This window comes from Onychomys torridus, chromosome 3 (assembly GCF_903995425.1).
Source record: "Onychomys torridus chromosome 3, mOncTor1.1, whole genome shotgun sequence".
Lineage (NCBI taxonomy): Eukaryota > Metazoa > Chordata > Mammalia > Rodentia > Cricetidae > Onychomys > Onychomys torridus.
In genome coordinates, this window is record NC_050445.1 from 79,174,948 (window position 1) to 79,196,105 (window position 21,158).

Consider the following 21,158-nt stretch of genomic DNA (forward strand, 5'->3'; position numbering starts at 1 on the left):
ATAAGAAACACAGAACCGATTGCAGAGTTAAAAACCAAGAGGTCAGAGCAAAAGCGGAAAACCTTACCCTTCACTGCTTCTGCCGTTCTTCCTCTCCGCAAGAGACCTACTTCTGTGCGTCCTGTCTATTTAAAGACTTTCTGTTCTGTTTTCTCATTGGTTGTAAACCCAGCCACATGACCTCCTTGTCACTGCCTGTTTGTACAGACCTCCAGGTCTTCTGTGGTTGGTATTGAAATTAAAGGCGTGTGTCTGCCATGCTGGCTGTGTCCTTGAACACACAGAGATCCGCCTAGCTCTGCCTCCCAAGTGCTGGGATTAAAGGCGTGCCCCACTACTGCTCGGCTTCTGCTCTGGCTTGCTCTGACCTCAAGGCAACTTTATTGACATACAAATAAAATCACATTTCAATACAAATAAAATATCACTATATTTCCCCTTTTCTATTTTAATAAAAAGAAAAAAAGGAAAAAGTTATAACTAATAAAAGAAAAACTATATACAAAAGTACAATAACTATATATACCATATATACAAACAATAAATACCTAAACAATGTCTAGTCCATTTGTAATTGACAAATTCAGAGAAAATAATTCCATTATCTATCCTATTTTGGTAAGTCCAGAATGTACCTGATTCACTTTTTATCCTATCCTAACTTATATAGCTAACGGAACTGTCTTATAACGTCTTTCAAATTTATACACTTACAGCTCTTAGTGAGTTTTTCTGAAATCCTTAACAAAGATAATTATAACTATAACTAACTGATCTTCAACTCCCTCAGAAACCCAAGAAGGAAATAATACTACCTAATAAAAAATAAAAACAAGAAGTGCATGCAAGCAGCTTCAAAAAAAAAATGTGAGAAGTGCTGTGGATATCTCTCTGTACAAATAAAATGCTGTTTGGCCAGTGGCTAGGCAGGAAGTATAGGCAGGACACTGAGAGAAGTGACCGAGAGACTCTAGCCCTGTGGGCTGAAGACAAATGCCCCAACATTACAAAGGAACATTAGGTGACTGTCCAGGCTGCCAGCTGTCTCTGTCTACCCTGCAAGACTCCCGAAAAATGCTTGCATCCTTCTCCCACTTCTCAGGTAATATTAAATCCTTCTGAGGTCTTTGATGTGGTTGAAGACTAGATAGTTATAATTTCCTCAGTTATGATACAAGATAAGTTAGATATAAAACCTTAGACTCACAAATATAAGATAGATAGGATATCTTCTTTAATATTGTAACTATAATTCTTGCTTGATAATTGTTTTGTTATATGTAATTGTACTATGTAAAAGTTAAAACCTTCCTTAAAAAAAAAAGAAAAGGGGAAGTGCTGTGGATATCTCTCTGTACAAATAAAATGCTGTTTGGCTAGTGGCTAGGCAGGAAGTATAGGCGGGACAAGAGAGAAGAGAATTCTGGGAAGTAGAAGGCTGGAGAGAGACACCACCAGCCGCCGCCATGAGAAGCAACATGTAAAGACTCTGGTAAACCACATGCCATGTGGCAAAGTATAGATTAACAGAAATGGGTTAATTTAAGATAGAAAAGGTAGATAACAAGCAGCCTGCCATGGCCATACAGTTTGTAAGCAATATAAGTTTCTGTGTGCTTACTTGGTTGGGTCTGAGCGACTGTGGGACTGGCGGGTAAGAGAGATTTGTCCTGACTGGGCCAGGCAGGAAAACTCTAACTACAACTGATGACAGTCTTTTTTCCTTACAGAAGCTTCCGAGTTTTATGAGATCCCATTTGTCAGTGGTTGACCATAATGCCTGCACTATTGAGATCCTGTTCAGAAAGTCCTTTCCTGCCCACAATGAGTTCAAGATAGACCCAACTTTCTCATTGATCAGATTTAGATGTTAAGGTCCTTGATTCATTTAGAGTTGTGTTTTATAAAGCATGAAAGATGAGGATGATTTGTTCTTCGTGTAGCCATCCAGTGTGACCAGCACCATTAGTTGAAGATGCTGGCATTTTTTTATTACTCCAATGTATGTGGTTAGCCTCTTGGTCAAAAATCAGGGGCCTGTAAATGTGGGACTTACATGTGGATCCTCGATTCTATTCTACTGATTCATGTGTCTGTTTTTATGGCAGTACCATGCTGTTTTTATTACTATAGGTCTGTAGTGTAACTTGAAATCTGGGATGGTGATGCCTCTACTTATTCTTTCATTGTTCAGAATTGTTTGGACTGTCCTGTGCCTTTTGTGTTTCTATATGAAATTTAAAATGTTTTCTCATTTTGTAAGAAAAATTACGGTGGAATTTACTGAGGATTGTATGAAATCTGTACATGCTTTCTGTAGGATGGCCATCTTCACAGTGCTAATACTGCCAATCCATGGACACGGAGATCTTTCACTATCTGAGTCTTCTTCAGTTTCTTGTTTCTGCGTCATAACATGCTTTCATTGTACAAGGCTTGGGCTGGATAATTTTTAGGCTGTTGGGAATGGAAGTGTTCCCCTGATTTCTTTCTCCAAATGCTTTTCTGTTTGAAGTATCAAGTTTCAGAAGGCTGTTCTGAAGGGAGCCACCCTGAGTATTCTGCTTAGGAAGAAGCACTGTGCCAACAGCACTACCATGTAGAACTGGTCCTGGGTAACACCCACACTGGTCACAGGGCTCTGCATCTCTGGAGTCCAGCCCTTGGTCAAGCAGCCCACAGAACCCAAGATCTATACAGCAAATGCAAAGACATTCCAGACTTGAAGGGAAGAGTAAATATTTTCTGCTTTGTTTCACTGAAATGAATGGATATGACATATACTAGATGCTAGTTACCTTTTAAATAGTTGCTAGGACATACATAAATTCTTTCCTGCTTGGGGTTGGCAGATTTAGTATATAATAATACCAAATTCATAGTTAAATTCAAATTCAGATAAACAAAAATATTATGTTCCATGAAATATGTCTCATGTTATACGTGAGACATATTGTGCTACAAAATTGTTTACTTGGAATTTAAATTTAGCTAGACATACTATCTCTTATCCAGTGGCTGTCAGTGTTAGTGTGTTTAAAGCTGTGGTTAGATGACATATATAAATTCAACATAAACTGCAGTATGAAATCAGTGTTGGCCTCTTTAGTCAGCTTGCCATTTTCAATAAACAAAATTTCTTATTTAAGCAATTTTTGCTGTATTTTTCTCTGCCCATCTTACTGTGCTTCTAGATGGAGTTTTGCCTTTTACATGTTTCCAAAATGACAGGTGTCTGATGCACTTCATATGAGAATGTGTCTAAATTTTCCTATCAGGTTAATCTAAACTTTCTCATCTGTAACTACTCATGTTTTATTTCATTCAGAATGCTACTCTGAATCCTTCTGCTTTTGTGGTCTCAAAATTCCAGAAATGTGTTTGAATTTGTACGCATACAGAATTGTATGCTGCTGAACATGAGAGACTGTAAATGACTGACATGGGTGTTATGAGACAGATAATTAAACAAAACTTCAGTCTCGGGAGAATTCCAATCTGCAGGTGCTATTGCAGTAGCAACGACAAACCAGGAACTAAAACATAGAACAGCCCATTTCCAATGGCCTTGGTTTTATAATGAAGATGACCCGAGCTCTTAAAGGCCTGAGGAAATGGAGTTTATATCTTCCTTGTTTCCCTGGGGCTGAGCAGTTAGAGGCCCACAAAGCAATTGTCTCACCAAACCTACTAAAGTGCACAGGACAGTAAAGCTAGGGCCCCAGGAGAAATGCCTGTTTCTCAAGAGTCCAGGGGAAGAGGTGAACTGCAAGAACAAAACACAGCAAGCAATTTTTAAATAAACATGCCAGTAGAAATTGCTGCATATAGTCACTATACATATATGTATGGAGGTGTGTGCATGTGGATGTACATAAGGCTTCCCAGTTGTTGGAAGTCTGATATTCTCTTACCAGAAAACAAAATCAGAAATAAACCTCAGTGTAATAACTTGAATGTCTCATAAAAGACTTAAAAGGTTTTATTTGTTTCTTTGTGATGTTTTTCTTTAAATGTTCTTTGGAATAGACAGGGTTTCCTAGGGAGGCCATCCCCTCAAGAAATTATGGTTATGCCACATTAATAATATATGATATTTTGACCCATTCTATTATAGTATTTGTATAGTTCTATCAATGAAGTTGAGCAGATTGGAGGTTAATCATGCAGAAAGCATGACCCTTTGACCTAATCAGAGCTAAACTGAGTATATCTGAGATAAATGTTTTCAGTCAGATTGATTTAAATGTTTGTAACATGATCAATAATTTGCCAAAGAAATATGAGAAAGTGTTCATTATTTGCTTCTAAAGAATATATTCTGACACTTCCTCTTACCTATCTCCAAACTCCTCATTGGTAATAATTAGAGAGGGAAGGTTTGGCTACTCAGTGTTTCTCAGAAGTAGAAACTGCTGTAATAAGAACAGTGAAGAAGTCGTGGGCCCTGCTCCTGGCATAGAGTCCACCTGAGCAAAAGCTTTATAAGAAGATAAGCTGTGGTGCTGTGGGAACTTTATCATGAGTCTCCTTGTCCATGCACCTTTTAGGCCACTCTGGTTCTGACATCATAACTACAGCTGAGAGGTCAGATGATCATATACCTTCTGCAGGAGAAAGAAGAATTTTTAAAATAATGTTGCATGCAGAGACAATGGCTCCATAACAGAGAATACTTTCAGCACTTCTGCATCAAAGTCAGAGAAACTTCCAGTACCTGGCAAATAGCTCAGCATCCTGATGACAGACAGACAGCAGGAAAAGAGGGAAGGAAGTCTGAGTGCTTGGACATTGTGAAAATGTGTAAACATATCCTTTCTCAAAAAAAGAAAAACTCTCATTGGCAGTTCCTCAAGAGATAAAATAAGTGGCAAGTGGGTTAATTTTCCCCCACTTTTAAACTCATGGTTATATTGTTGTGCTCAGCATTTTATAGAACGGTCAAGGAAAGAAATGTGTGTAGTCTTTCAGTTTTATCCTCAATTCTTTAAAAAAAATTATAAATCCTTATAACCAAACTGCACATTGATTAAACTTTATTTCATTACATAAAAAAGAGTTAGGCATGGAGTATATGGGACAACATTGATTTTACAAGCATAGTGGGTACATCTGATCATTGGCTCAACCATCCCACAGAAGGCTGTAAAACACGCTGCACTGCATGGCCCCTCTCATCCTTATGGAAGGGATACATATATTACAGTGTATTACAGTGGGCCACTGAGGGATAATTAGTATTTTTGACATGCCTGAGTTCGATTGCTTAAGTACCTAGATAATTCTGTTTCCAAATGTCTGTAGCTTTTTCCTGTAAATGGGTCATGGTTGTCATCTCTTCCCATGTTGGCAGTCTTGGTTTTAAAGATGATAAACATGGCATGAGGAATAGTCTCAATGTTTTATTTTTATTAGACATCACCTAATATTAATATAAGCAAAAAACTGTTGGAAGGGGAAAAGATATGATAAGAGAAGAAAGTAATTTTTTGTGTATGGCAGACTAGGTTTTGGGTTGTTAGGGATAGTAAATGTCAGTTCCAGCACTATTATGTTGAAGCATCTTTCCCCTTTCTTTTCAAAAACAAACCTGCCTTGCTGTTATGTGGCATGTGCTAGCATTGGGGCACAAGGATAATAGAAACCTTCAATAGAGAGGGATCAGTGGGGGAACATTAACATGCGAGATTTAATAAGATCTGAGTCTTAGTAGAGAGGTATTCATCATTTTTGAACATAGAAATAACAGAGATTTGCTATTTTTAAAGTACATTAAATGGGGCCATAAAGGCAGAATTATTTCTTATATTGAGCCAGGGAATTTACCTCTAAAAGTCTAACTTTTTACCTCTCTATTCTCTCCATCTCTCCTGCTCATGCTGGGTGACATAAACCCCTAAGGATGGCTCCAGGTTGGGCTTCCTAAAGCGGATGTCTGCCATTATCATTCACTCTTTTGCATCTCAGAATCTCAGCTGCCAAATGAAGAGAAGTGTAATTCCCAAGAGACTCCTTGAAGAGAGTTGTGCAGTGCTCACTTCAGAGCTGTTTTGAGTGCTCTCAACTCATCTGAAGTGAAATACAATCATCTCAGCATCACGCAATCTGTGCGTGGCAGTGGGACATGTTTTCCAAGTTCTAATGTTGTTTTCTTTATTCCAGGTTTCTTTTCTCCATGGAAAACTCCAAAGCCTGTAAGTTGGAATTCCTATGCTTTATTCTTAATTTTTTTTCATTTTCTATGTAAGCCCATTAAGTAAATAGGGAATCGAGTGGCTTTCCATGCTCTCCCACCCCTGAGGTTCCAGGGTATAGAAGAACAGAGCCTCTATTGTCCTTCTGTCGTTTCTTGCTCTCAAATACAAGGATAAGTTACCTTAGTTCCTATAATTATGTCCATTTTAAAATCTTTTGTGTACTAAAATTTCTTTCTTACAGTTGATTTTTTAAAACATTTCATTAGCTATGATAGTAAGGATATTTATGAACAAAATTAAATATGACCTGTTTTCACTCTCATATGCTAACAACTTGGTAACAGATTTTAATACACATTCTAAATAATGATTGCAGGTTACATATGAACAGTGAGGTATGCTGAACCACAAGAGTGCTGACAATATACTATACAATAAGCCTTACAGTTAGTGCTGAGGACCATTTCTACCCAGTGGAAAATGCACGTTTGTGGTCACATTCCAGACTTTTGTCTTCTATTGTTCCCCAATACAAGAATGACTCATCTTACAGTTCTATAATTATCCCCATTTTAGAAATAAATTTACAAAATGGACATGAACATTATTTAGGATGATGTGACAAAATAAAACGTTTTGTTTTTCCTATCACAAATACTATATGGTCATGTAGTCACATTAAGTTTTCAAAACTAATACATACTGTAGGGCTAGAGGGCTCATCCTGCAAATTAAATATGGCCTGCAAGAAACGTATTTCTATTTGTATTTACATTCTAATGACTACAGAAATAAGTATATGTGTGCATATACATACAATAGCCTAGCTCTATATAGATAATTATAAATAATAAATATCTTGAGTATATACTATATGTATTATTCTATATAATATACATTGTAAACATGACAATCACTCAGAGTAGTACTTCTAATATTCTTCAGATACTAGCAAGCTCTACCATCACCTAACCTCTCTGGTCCTACTTTTCTTTTAAAGATGCTAAAATGTCATGCCAACATAGAAAATTAGTGACTTTCACTAATGATTTTACAAAGCTAGCTTAGCTCAGTGGGCTTAGCAGTTAGATAGTCTTCACTTGCCCTAAGGTTGAAACTATAACTTGTGTTAGTCACCCTTCTAGCACTGTAACAAAATGCCTGAGATCATAACTAGCCTCTAAAGAGGAGAGGCTTATTTGGACTCTGCTTTGAAGGTTCCTGTCTATGACTGACTGGTCCTGATACTCAAAGCACACACAGCAAGCAGCACCTTGTGGCAAGAAAGCTCCTTCCATCCTTTCATCAGGGAGCAAAAGAGAAGAGGAAAGGGCTCATGTCCTCTTACACACTCCAGCATGTTCCATCTCCCGAGGTCCCACTACTTCCAGGCATGCTGCTCCAGGGCCAAATCTTTAATACATGGACGTTCAACACTCAAGCTATGCCAGTATTAACGGCCTAAGTCTCCCAGGCTGGGTTGGTTTTCTGGATTTCCTTTACTGTGACTTAGAATATGCTACCCTAATAGAAAATCTAAATTCCACAGCTGGACAGGTACAGTGGCAAAGGAGGACACTCACAAAGTAGATCCTCATTTAGACTCTTCATTTGCTCTGCAGACTACATCAAAGAGGGAAAGCAGGCTTCTTTGAACTTAGTAAATCACTTAGTGATGTATGCAATTTTGAAAGGTATATTTTTAAATGCATGAAATGAAGTGTGGTTTATTTTGCCCAGCTTCTAAATAGTTTCATCCTTTCATCCCCAACTCAAATCTGGGAACTGTGGTTATACACATCTTTATCTGATTTAACCAGGAACCTTGCAGCCTCATCATGGTGTGACAATTATGCAATCTAGTGATTTCCTTATATGTACCACAGTCACACAAATTATGTCATTTGGCATAATTACAGCATTTGCCATCATTATAGTAATTACACCCATAGTCAATAATTCTCAAAAAGGCTTTATAGAACTCAGAGTACAATTAATCCTGAACCTGTGCATCTTTATGAGAACTAAGGCCTGGACTTCCAGATTGCAGGCTGAGTAAATATATAAAGGCCTTTGATTTAATGCTTTCTATATATCCTTGTAAAATTCCTTGGACCAAGGGCCATAAGAGTATTGTGTAAGGCCTAATAAACATAGTGCCTGGGTTCAAGTGCTGCTGCTTTTCCTTATATGATCTTAAAGCAGCTGCATCTCAAGACTATATTTGTAAAATGGAAGTAATGGTAATGCCCTCTCATCCATCACTGTGGGGATTCTAAGTTAATCCATGTAAAGTGCTTACAATGGTGCTTCAACACAGTGAGCTAAAAAAATATAAACATCTATCATTGTAGAAATCAGATGCCAGTGCACAAATCCTTTGCAAGTAAATCACTCCCCAAAGTGTATACAATGTGCTAAGTGGTTCACTGAAACAAATACAGTATACCCACAGTGTCTGGGCTCAGATACCCTCTTTCTAAGTAAGACTGATGACACACTTAAAGTGAGGAAACATCCTAAATGAGACCTAGCCTCCTGCTTGGTCTGCACCAAGTGGCCCTCAGGGATTTTATCTAATAAGTAAGATGCTACTCATAATGAGTTCTCATTGTCTTTGCATGGCAGGATCTAGGTGTATGTTTCAAGCACAGAATCAAACCTACTGCCTTCATTGCCCAGCCCCATCTAAAATAGTACAGGAGTAGGTTAGACTTCTTAGATTGTGTTTATCTTGCTCTCAAAAGGAAGAAAACAAATTCTAGAAATAGCATTTTGTTGGGAGAAAGCCTGTCTCATTCCTGTGTACATCCAAGAATCAGAAACTGGGAGTGAAGCACATGAGCTTCTCTGTTTTAAGGTTTGATGTCTGGGTGCAGACTATGTTTTCTCTCTCCACTCATAGCTTAGAGCCTGAGATTTCATAGTGTCAGGTGTTCATTCACCACTCATTAGTTCAAAGACAGCAAAGTTTCTGCCACACGTAAAAAACCCTTCATTTCCATTGTCACTCTAGGGAGATGTTTACAAACATCAACCTAGTTATGGTCACTGTTAAGACAAAACAAGAGAATCCCAATAAGCTTAGTTGAGAGATGAATTGTCTGGCAAGTATGATGAGTTATGGATGACCCAAGACCAGGAAGAGAGTAGGTACAACAAGCAAGACCTATGGCCCTGGGCAATGGGACAGTATCTGAATTCAAGGTGTTCATAGGATCTGGAAAGCAAGATCTCTCAGAAAATAAGGTGGAATCCACAGAACCAACCTTCCAGCCTCAGTATAGGTGGTTCTCAGCCAGGGTAAATGTTTACTCAATAGTGTCCTGGGTTGGAGATCCCAGGTAAGCCTATTTTGAGGGGGCAGGCTAGGAGCAGCAAAGGAGAGAAGCCCAGAGGTCTACCTTCCCCCAGACAAGGGATATTCTACCCTAGGGCTTTTAAATCACCCCTGACAAGGTGACTCAAGGTTTGACAAATGTCATTACAAGAAGTTATGGATGCTTTACTACACATCAGCTGGGCTCTTGACTAATTTCCCAATCACTGTGCTGTAAAAATTGTAAAATTAGTCAATCTGCCAAAGAAACTTGCCCCTAAAAATGCCCCAAAGCATTATTTGTTCTGTAGTTTTACAATTGTTTTTTAGAAATACCAATATTTCACCTGAGGCATGGTTCCTTCAGTGGTTATACATGAGTAATACGCACACCAGCAAAACACATGTGGATATCAGAAAACCCACAATGGAAAATGAAAAAAATGTACATTTTCTGAAGCCCTGTGTTGGCAAGTAGGATGTTAACCTCTCAGACAGTATTTCTAACATATTTGCTTTCTATCATTTCACATCTTAAGTGTGGAATCAGAACTGAGAAAGTCACACTAGAATGTGTCCATGTGGCACCTAAAAGCAGTTAGACTAATCATTTTAAAAATATATGCCTTTAGACACACTTGTGACCTAGTATATTGTAGCAAAGTCACCATTATGGATGAAAAGAAAAATCTCCAGCAGAACTGGGAATATGAATGTCTCTATTAAGCTTGAAATGCATATTAAAGGGCTTTTACTAAGTAGAAATAAAAGCCCCAATGAGATAAAATTAACTCCAGTTTTTATGATACTTACAAAATTTGTCCCCAAAGTGTTATGGTCTAAACAAACAGCCTTGTTAGAATTATAAGCTGGTTCTGACCAAGATCTGTTGTTGGATCTCAGGCAAGCCAATTACCCTCTCTGTGCTTCTAGAGATTACATTTAATGTGAAGCATCTGAACTCATCCTTGCTCACTGTACAAACCATCTAAATGAAATCTTGGGCCGGATCCCATACAGAAACAATTTAAATCCAGTCGTACTGAATTAAGAGTCAGTAACCTACTTATTTCCAAGTTTGCTATGTTTAGTTTCAACATGAACCCCTGACACAGTCAAGTGGGGGCGATGGGCCAGAGGGAATCACTGCTGTTACCCATGGCATTTTTAGGAAGTACAGGGGTCTATGGTCACTCACATCCCTTCCAGCTTTAAGAGTATTGATGACTGATAGACAAGAATGGCAGTTGGAATCTGACTAAAATATATCCAGTGTAAGAACAAGAGCAAGGAAATAAAGTATAAAGTAGAAAACTTTATATCCATATCAGTTTTTAGGTGTCCATATTTTAATTATGAGTTCGTTAATTCACTAAGAATGCTTTCTGAATATCTACTACATATGGGACCTGTACTCACAGCTGGGAGTGGTAAGTGATACTGGAAGCAGGGAGCAAAGTTGAGTGGGATCACCCAAATGGTTGGGCCAGCTCTTCCAGGAAAGGAGATGTCCATTGCATCTAGAGTCCAGGTGAAATGAGGGAGGGGATATAAGTAGAGGGAAAAATAGAGGGGGGCTGCAAAGCTGGAAAGAGTATCAGGAAGCCAGGAAAGGAAGTGAGTAAAGTAAGTAGAACCAACATCCCAATGGGAATTTGACCTTGATCCTGAGAACCATACTTTGATCCTGCACAGAACTGCAGGCAAAAGGCTATGATCATCACACTTTATACATACTCCATGCTTATTAAAAGTATAGAGATGGGAGTCGAATTAGAAAGAAGGGCTACTAGTTGGATAAAGATGAAGCTAGCAATGACAACAGACCTCTTGCTAAATGGCTGGTATTAGTTCTAGCTACATGTATGTCCCCATACTATGGTGGAGACCAGCGATCATGCATGGCCAAGTAGGAAGCACTTAACTATAGTGCTAGCAGAGATATTGCAGGGGAGACATTACCACACCCACAGTGAATGACATTTCCTAGAAGAATGTAGTCCATTGATCCCAGATGGTCTTATTTGCACAAACTGTAAAGGAAGTGATGGAATGTTCAGCTGTCAGAGGGGGTTAGGATGTACCCAGGTACTAAATGAACATGTATAGTCTGCTTAGTTTTCTGTTTTAGAGATGTGGTATAATAAATTGGGACCATCTTCAGAAAAGAATAAATATTACCCTCTTCCTGAACATATACACATAAGTGATCCTGGGATGCATGCTATATTTTATAAGGGAAAACATCAGAGGAATGCAGAGTTTGCCAAAGATTACTAGCTTGCTTTCAAACTCCAGGCACTAGCTGCCTTACAGCAGTCTATGCTACATTCTCACACAGAAATAGAGGTTATTTTCCTCCAAGGCATATGTACCAAACTCTTCTTGGGGACAAAAGTTCACAAGCAAGAAAGTCTTTTGGAAAGGTAACAAAGGATCTAGCCAGGCTGAATCCATCATCATCACTTTCTCTGCCCTCCTTTTCTTTCAGATGATGGACCGGTGGGAGAATCAAGGCAGCCCTCAAACAAGTTTATCTGCTCCGGCCGGACCGCAGAACCTGCCCTTCCCACCTGCTCTTCACAGGAGCTCCTTTCCTGACTCAACAGAGGCCTTTGACCCACGGAAGCCTGACCCATATGAGCTCTATGAGAAATCCAGAGCCATTTATGAAAGTAGGCGTAAGTGAAAGCCGTGTAAAGCAAGAGTACCTTGATAGTGGTTGACACCAGCCTAGGGTATATGTGGGAGCTGAATAATCTGGCATGATTTTACTTTCTGAGGTTCAAAGGTATCTCCAAAGTAAGACCATCTATCATTTTCTTTAAAGCCTGGCTTTCTTTTTTTATAATTACATTTTAATTGGCAATGCTTTTATTTTTATGGAGTACAATGTGATATTTCCATACTTATATACATTATAGAATGATCAAATCAGGATAATTAGCATATCAAAGAAATAATAACTATGATAAGAACATATATACATTATTATTAGCTATAGTAACATTGATGTGGGACAGAATTTAGTGCCCTCCTATCTAGCTAATCTTTATACACATTGTCTTAAAGAACCTGTTGTTTCTAAAAGTATCTTTGGGGTTTAAATTGCATTTCCTACTTTTGCCCCTAAGCTCCCGAAGAAATGAGGATGGAGTAGGGTTGCTAGTTTGGTTCAAGTCACCAAATAAAATAAAGCAATGTTTGGAACCTCTAATTCATTCAACCTGAACTTGAATCTAAACCTTACATCTCGTTTTCTTAGAGCCTTGAAGGCAGTCATTGGAGAAGTCTAAGCCTTGAGTAAAATAAAATTTCAGGCAAGTTTTTCCAACTCAGAGTCATGAGTCAATTTGTCCACAGAGCAGGGAGAAGCAGGTGCTTCTGCCTGAATCTTCTGCTACCATTTAATGTACCCAGGTGCATTTGAGCCTTGCCTTAAAGCCTGTCTTTGTGCCTGCATCCCTTTTGGAAGACCTTTGGAATTATTTGAGCTTTTAATATCAAATATACATTTGTTGTGTCCTTTCCTGATGTTGTACAGGTCACCTCCTCCACGGAAACTAAATGACAGCCCTCTAAAACACGACCCTGAATACTAAGAATCTGAGAAATGATAGAGAAATCAAGTTTAGTTTCAAAGTCTTTGGTCCCTGGCGCTTCCCTTCACAGTCTGCTGGTTTCCTTTGCTTCAGCTCCCCCCTCAACTCATATATCGTTTCCAACTTCATCATCTGAAGCATGAATAGGAATTTTTAAATTGTGTGTGGCCTCAGAGGATCTTGAATCTGCTTAGTCCTTTGATGAGTTCAGGGGCTGAGAATTATGCACCCAGCTGGTAAAGGGAAAAGAAAACATAATACCTTTTCCCCATCCTCTGTAACATTTTGTAGAAGTAATTATGGTGGATAAAATAGTTAGGACAGCAGGCCACTGAGAAATCATTTTCATCAAAATGAGCCTGCACATACACATACTTTTCAATAATCAGTTACATCCAAGTTACTGCGTTTTGCTCTTCCCTCTCTGGGTAAATGACTGAAATCACTTTAGAGAGTTGGTTGTGTACTTGGAGCATCTACTACAGTATCAGAGCAAAGTGGGCAGTTGTAGCTGAATAATGAAGGGTGTAAATGTGGGGTACTGGTGTTCATTAAAGTGAAGAAAAAACCCACAAAGACATCAGCCCAGCCCTTAATACATGTATGCTTCAATAGCCAACTGTTTATTGAATATCCACTTTGCTCTCAAACCATGGCAAGACATCAGAAAAGAACAGTATACCAGTATACCCTGCTCTCACAGATTTCATGGGGAAAGTAACAAACGTTAAATTAACTATGGGAGGGGCATATGTAGATGCTCCTACCTGGATGGCAAAACACATTGCAGGACTAAAATATCATCCCCACATGCAGGGCTTCCTTTATGTTTGGGATGCATTCAGGGACTGTGATGAGCTGCCTCTTCCTGGTTTGCTTAGTCACTGGCTCTAGTGCAGCTTCCAGAATAATGCAAAGCTGGCTGATTTGGGACAGAGGGCATCTTTGAATTGGCTCTACATCTTCTGTCTGAAACAGCCATGCCCTCAGCTTCTTAGCAAGACTGTCCATGACCCCCATCGGACCCTGAAGGAATGCGGATTTCTGTGTCTAGCACCAGCAGCACCATTTCTGTTCATTGCCTTTTTCCTCCTCGCCTGTAGCATACCAGCCCTAGCAAAGCAGCCACCTTAACCTCCCATATCTTTCTTTGCTACCCTCCAGGAGCTTTTTGTTTCTCTGCTGCTGCAGCAGCAACAACAAATTTCTCTATTCCGTCCTCCAGAGCCTGTCCCCACACCACTGCAGAGTCCATGCTCCTGTGTGTGGCCATCAGCACTCTAGTGTTTCAAGGTCACACCTCCCAGGAAGCCGAAAAAGGGCAAGCTTATTTCCTTTCCTATGCTTCCCTTCTACTGTGTTATCTCATAAATTCAATGGGGTATGAATGAAATGCAGAAAGCATGTGAAGGTAAGGAAAACTCTGTCCCTGAAGTAGGAGGAGCCAGATGAGCATGGTCCACTTTCTGCGCTTGCTTGCTCCTCACTCTGCAACTCCTTCTTCTTCCCCTCCAGACTCTTGAAACAAGTAAACAGCCTTTGGTCCTCTCTACACTGCTCATTTCCAAGTACAGAAACATTTTATTCTCTCACTTACATTTTTAGAGTAATACCTTTTTTTTTTTTTTTTTTTTAGACAGTCTCACAAATTTGCCCAAGCTAGCTTTAAACTGGCTACTTCCCACCTCAGCCCCCCAAATAGCTACAGCAATACTACATAAAACTTAACTGATGATTGGAAACCCCAGCCTAACCCTTGCCTTCAAACAGGACTTTGAACACAATGACCAAGAAGTATATGAAACCCAAAATAAAGGCCATATTCACAGTTTGGACGGCCAACAGTTCTCTGCCCATCCCTTTAAATCGTGTGCACCAGCTTTAAATTTAGAGCTTGCTAATACTTCTGCCTGTAAGATTCTTCCTGGGAGAAGGCAGCATTGGAGAAAGTAGAAAAGTATGAATAGACTCTACTCTGATCTGGGAGTCCTTTGAGGGGTCCCTGGCTTGCTACCCTCCCCACTTGCAACCCAGCCAGAAGCCACCAAGATTTTTGTATTCACACTTGAACCGGGTTGCAGTTAAAATAGAAAGATGCTCCTCTACTTACACACAGGCTCTACAGAGCTATAGAATTTTTGTTCTGTCAAAATTGTAAGGAACTATTTGGATTCAAGTCACCATTCCCCCTGTAAATGATGGAAATTTATCAAATGATGTAAACACTGCCATGCCTCATTTGGCTCCTAATTAGATTAAGCTGACAGTTTAATGTACGTACACAGGACATCTTAATAAAGATGTGTTCCCTGGGAAAATGTGATTTTTAAACAAAGGAAGACAACCGTAGGCTAGGAGAGCCACATGAAACAGATCACGGCAGGTGCACACTCCTGAGGGGAAGCCAGGACCACCTCCAATCTTCATGAGATGGTCTGAGATGGGGTGACAGCAGAAAGAGGGCAGAGAAGTGAAGATTCCCCTGCCAGCAAGTAGGTGGTGCCTTTGATTCCAGAGCACTAGGTATGGTGCCCAGAGGTGGCTTCCAAGGCACCACATTGATCAACAGGAATATATGGAACATTCTCTGTGTGTCTAAAACTCTGGTAGACACTCAAGAGAGAAAATTTACAAGAAATAATCTCTACTTATTAGAAAATTATGGTGAAAACATAGGGAAACAATTTCCAGATGAAACTTTCTTACAAAACACAGTACTAACACCAGAGTGCCCCTGCTTCAACCCAGTATTTCTGATGTGATGGGAATGGTTTTTGATGATCTAGTGACCAGTGAGAACATCTGGGAAAACTACACCTGAGAGTGTCCTGGGGTGTCTGTGTCTTGATATGCCTGTTATGATTATTAATAGTTTCCCTGTCACTCTCTAGATCATCCTCATTTTCATGATAAATTATATAACTGCTTTTTATTAAACAGTCTATTCAAGAAATAGCCATCATGGCTAAGAAAAATGTATATCTAATGTACATACTGTGGATAAAAATTTTAACATCCACTAAAATATGTTTTGTTTCCTTTTAAATTAGTCAAGAAACTTATTTGACTAATCAAGTTTTTGCCTCTACAAGTTTTATCTCTAAGTAGCCTTAGGATGACTTTGGCAGCAGCTTGTTTTTATAGTCAAATTTCCAGTAAATTTCCCCTAACAACTTGAAATTGTGAATATGTTCATATGTAGCATATGGCAAAGTTAAATAGAGGAAAGCAGGTTAGGACGTTCATCGCAGTTCAGTATCAGGCCATGTCGTTCACATTCTCTTCACACAGGCTAACTCCAGGTTAACTTGACAACAATCACCCCACTGAGAGGGACATAATCTTGTCTGTCTCCAGTTCCCAGAAGAGAGTGTATCTGATAACAAACAGACAAATGGATGCCCATCACATCTCTTTCTGTGAATAGACAAGGCACTATGGAGTGCTTCCCAAAGAGAGTGAGTGCAGCTCACTTTGGGATCTTACAACAGGAGCTTAGGCCATTCTACGATGATTAAGGAAGGAAAATCTTGGCTTATTACTTCACTTTTTCTAGATCCAGACTTATTCTAAAGGTTCACTTTTCCAACATCAAGTCCTAGTTCTGAGTATGCTCCACAATGCAGCTGAAACAGAAAAGTCGAAAGAAAACCCCTTGCTCTCTGATGCTCTCCCTCACAGCCCACCCCTTGCTTTGAAGCTGAAGTGAATTACCACTGAAGTTACCCAAACCTATTCTCTCTCCACATTGAAACTTGGTTATTATAAATAACAATTTAAGAGGGTCAACATATCCACACTCCTTCACAGTAATATATCACTCAAGAGTATGATCATAAACATGTCAAGGGCCTATCTGATGTATCTGAAAGGATAGCCTTTGTAAAACAGAAATTCCTCTTGAATTTCTCTATTAACAGTTCACACCATTCACTCTTCTTTCCAGAGGTTAGAAACCATAATAAGCCATGAGGGTGTCAGCAAAGGTAACAATCAAAAGTCCTGATGTTCAAAGAGCCTAATGGAGATGCAAGTTGTTTTTCAGCACTACACTCTTACACCTGGAATAAAATTATAATGTACAACAGATCAAAGGTAGACAAGTGAGGTTTTCATACTACAGCTTCTATCCTTCCTTCTTGTTGTTCATTATTGAACTCTTCCATTATTCGGGGCAATGCGCACACAGTTCATTATTGTTCACAGGCCTTCTGGCTGCTCCTTTCTTGTTACTAGTGAATGAAGGTTGGCGTTTACAGTGCCTCCCATCCTAATCAGAGAGCTATTTGGAAAGAAGGAGTAGAAAATGACATCATCCACCACAGCACGCACGCATACACACACACACACACATCCCACGAGAGTCAGGAAAGTGACGTTGGGATGCCCACATCACACAAGGAAGTAGCTTTCTCTGTTCTCAGAATGAGAGCCCAGAATGCCATGTGAGTCCTTCACTTGAGCTGGCCTGACTCCAGAATCCATGAGATTCAATGCTCGATATTGCATATAGGAAAGGACAAACATATGGATGCCATAAATGCAGGCAGGTATGTAAGTAATCATGAGAATGCATCTTGCCATACAAGGAGCATGCTTGCAACTAAACATGGGGCTTAGCCCTGGGCTGAATTGCCTGGACTGTGATGATGGTTTACTGCAGCCTGTGTTCTTTCCAACACAATCTTATTGTACTGAAATATTAAAATGAGATGTAAAAAGTGTTCAGACACTCTTACCTGTGACTTAACATTAGAATCATAAAAGAGAGAAAATGTATTACATTATCACTTTAATACCCTCAAGGGTAAATTTTGTCTACTTTTTATCACTCTATCCTTGATGCGATTTATGTTTATGATTTGACCTGTGTAGCAGGGGGGAGGGGGGCTGTCTTTTATTTGGCGCTTCTAATATATCACTTTGCCTTTGTAACATTTTAGAAAATGAGGTAGATAAATCCATTAAAACTGTGTTTGCCATTTTTATAGATAGATAGACCTTGATTAGTTCAGAAATGTAATTTCAAAAATAGTATCTTTGGGTGACTGTCTAGAAAACTATGATAACATCTATATTTCTATCAGCTTCCTTTTGAAATTGGAAATCACCATGGATATGAACTAATAGTATAGACAATATAATAATCATTATGCTATAGCATATTTCCCCTGTGTTTTGGGAATTGGATATAATCCCACAGCTTATGAATTATTTTATTCTGTAATTTAAAAGTTGGTGCCTCTGAAATTAGATACAGGGTAGAAGGGTAGAAGATTGTGAAAACTGGACTCCAAACTCAGTTCTTACCTGAGCATTCTTTGGTGTCAGAGTGTCAGCATTGCAGATTCCCAGTGTAACCCAAAGTATTTTTATGAATAAATAAATGAATAATTCAGTAAACAGAATTTAATTGCTACATAGCAAGTGAGTTCTAGTGAGATTATGATAACGTAAAGTATCAGTGTTATACTAATGGGAGTATTTAGAAGATGGATGTCTTCATCCCTGACATGAGTCCACCTTTCTGGTTACAGGATATTTACAGACAGTCACAGTAAACAGGAAGGCTCTTAAAAAGGAATGCACCTGCTAGAAAACTAATTTGCCTTTACACAATTTCCCTGGCAGGCATGATAACTATGCCCTGTTGTGGAATATTCCTTTACACAGTGTGAAGATGTGTCATTGTGATTGGTTTAATAAAGAGCTGAATGAACATTAGCTAGGCAGGAAGAGATTAGACCAGACTTCTGGGGACAGAGAGTTCTGGGAGGAAGAAAGGCAGAGTCACCAGTGAGATGCAGCAAGAGCAGGGTGGATGGTACAGAGTAAAAACAACCAAGCAATAAAATATGTACATATGTATATGTATGGATAAAAGAAAAGAATGTAGATTTAAAAATTGGGTTAATTTAAGTCATAAGAACTAGTTAGGAACAAGCCTGAGCTAAGGTTGAGCTTTCATAATTAATAAGTCTCCATGGTTTTTTGTTTTGTTTTGTTTTGTTTTGGTGTGTGTGTGTGTGTGTGTGTGTGTGTGTGTGTGTGTGTGTATGTATGTATGTGTGTGTGTGTGTGTGTGTGTGTGTGTGTGTGTGTGTGTATGTATGTGTGTGTGTGTGTGTGTGTATGTATGTGTGTGTGTGTGTGTGTATGTGTGTGTGTGTGTGTGTATGTATGTATGTGTGTGTGTGTGTGTGTATGTATGTGTGTGTGTGTGTGTGTGTGTGTGTGTGTGTGTGTTGGCATCCCAAAGAAAAATCCACCTAGACTGCCCCAACAAACTAAACTAGCTCACAGTGAATAATGAACTGAGCTCCAGAGTGGAGCAATATAGTGTCATTGTAATATTCTTTAACTTGTTGATAAAACACCAGTATTTATAGTGCTCCGTATACTACTACTCTATCATAAAATGATGGTAACCTAACATTGAGATTTTCTGTGATACATTCTCCTCAATCTACTAGAATACTCTTAAATTAAATACCCCTCTAGAATAAATAATCACTTATGTGATTATATATCATAGCTACATAATCATTTATGTGACTGTAATAATAATGTTCTAACATATATTCCAACTTAAAACTGATTTACATATTAAACATAAGAAGGAGGATGCTCACAAGAAAAATTTACAATTATTTTATTAACAGTACACATTATGCCCTAGAAGGATTGGGTAACTTTTAATTTTTGGTAGCATAATCAGCTATATTAAATTTGTCATAAAGTCAGAAGTATCCTGCCACTCTCAGATGGATCTCAACAACTCATCCTAGTATAACCCTTATTTTCTTTGGTGTTTATTGGCAAGGGGTTTATATACACATGACTCTGTGTGTTTTGGATTAAACCCCATCCTATGATTTAGGAATGTATCTATGGACAGAACTATAAAGGAAGAGGAAGAATATTTGAAGATCATAGGAAATAAATTATACCATTGTGAACAGAAGTGATAGCACACACATCTGATCTCAGCAGCTGAGAGGCTGAAGCAGGAAAATCCCGAGTCAACCTGAGCTATATAGCCTTCCTTGTCTGGAAGAAGGAAGTAAAGAAGGAAGTAAAAACGGAGGTCAAAGAGAAGAAAGGAAGGACATTGTAACATCAAAGGAGTGTAGGGGAGTGGTATTTCCACAATAATAATAAAGAAAGAGCACATTATTGGATAGTGAGTTTTAATTACAAGGAAGCTAAAAACAAAAAGATATTTTTGTGTAATTTTTCCCTAAAAATGATCTTAAAGAGTTATCTAGGATAAAGTACAGGACAAGTAGTATGAGTCTCTTAGCATCCTGGGCTTATCTTACATCTGCACAATGAAGTATTTTTGGATCTTCACAGCCCATCTCTTCTTCTCTCTGTTGTACAGTAGCTTAGAAAAGCAGAATAAAACTCAAGGGACAGTTTAGTAATGTCATTTTCTATATTCTCAATAGTTACAGATACCATCTCTATTTCTTAAGCACATCAGTGAGGAGATAAGGTGGACCTGCATGTGTCCATATTTACCCTTCATAAATCTTAATCCATGAGCGTAGTTGACCTCCAAATACTTCCAATACAGAGAACCAAGGTTTCTAGGGTCCTAAAATTTGACATATGGACATTCCTACATTTGAAAGATATTTCATGTTGATATTAATGAATTTATGTTGTTAGATATATTGTAGGCCACATCATAATTCTTGTAAAGGCTCTAGAATGAATCAGTTTAATTCAACTACTTAGACATTACTTCTGCTATTCAAATTATTAGAAATCTCAAAATATTTGGACTGGTGTTAAATCAGTATGATCATAGATTGAAATTTTCACTTTTCATCTTAGTGTTTCATGAAAAAGCATCATAATACGATTTTGAAGGACTCTTGTTGCATCGATTTCAGGTTCTGAATTTACATATTTCCAAATAAATATCCTTATATGGTGAAAATAAAAACATAATAAGATTTGGAAATGGTATTTTCCATGCTGATAAAATAATCCATATTTTTTCTATTTTCACATATATGAGAATACATAAAT

General features: G+C 38.6%; 1 protein-coding gene across 7 annotated transcripts in view; it reads left to right on the forward strand.

Annotated features, from left to right (window-relative positions):
- Magi2 (membrane associated guanylate kinase, WW and PDZ domain containing 2) overlaps positions 1-21,158 on the forward strand; it is a 1,436,700-nt gene that overhangs the window by 1,257,494 nt on the left and 158,048 nt on the right. For 6 of the 7 annotated variants that reach the window (XM_036180392.1, XM_036180388.1, XM_036180389.1 and 3 more), the window contains 2 exons: positions 6,163-6,194; positions 12,008-12,197. In XM_036180392.1, the coding sequence (XP_036036285.1) occupies positions 6,163-6,194; positions 12,008-12,197 (222 nt within the window). The remainder of the gene's footprint in view (positions 1-6,162; positions 6,195-12,007; positions 12,198-21,158) is intronic. The other variant, XM_036180386.1, reaches the window with a different exon arrangement.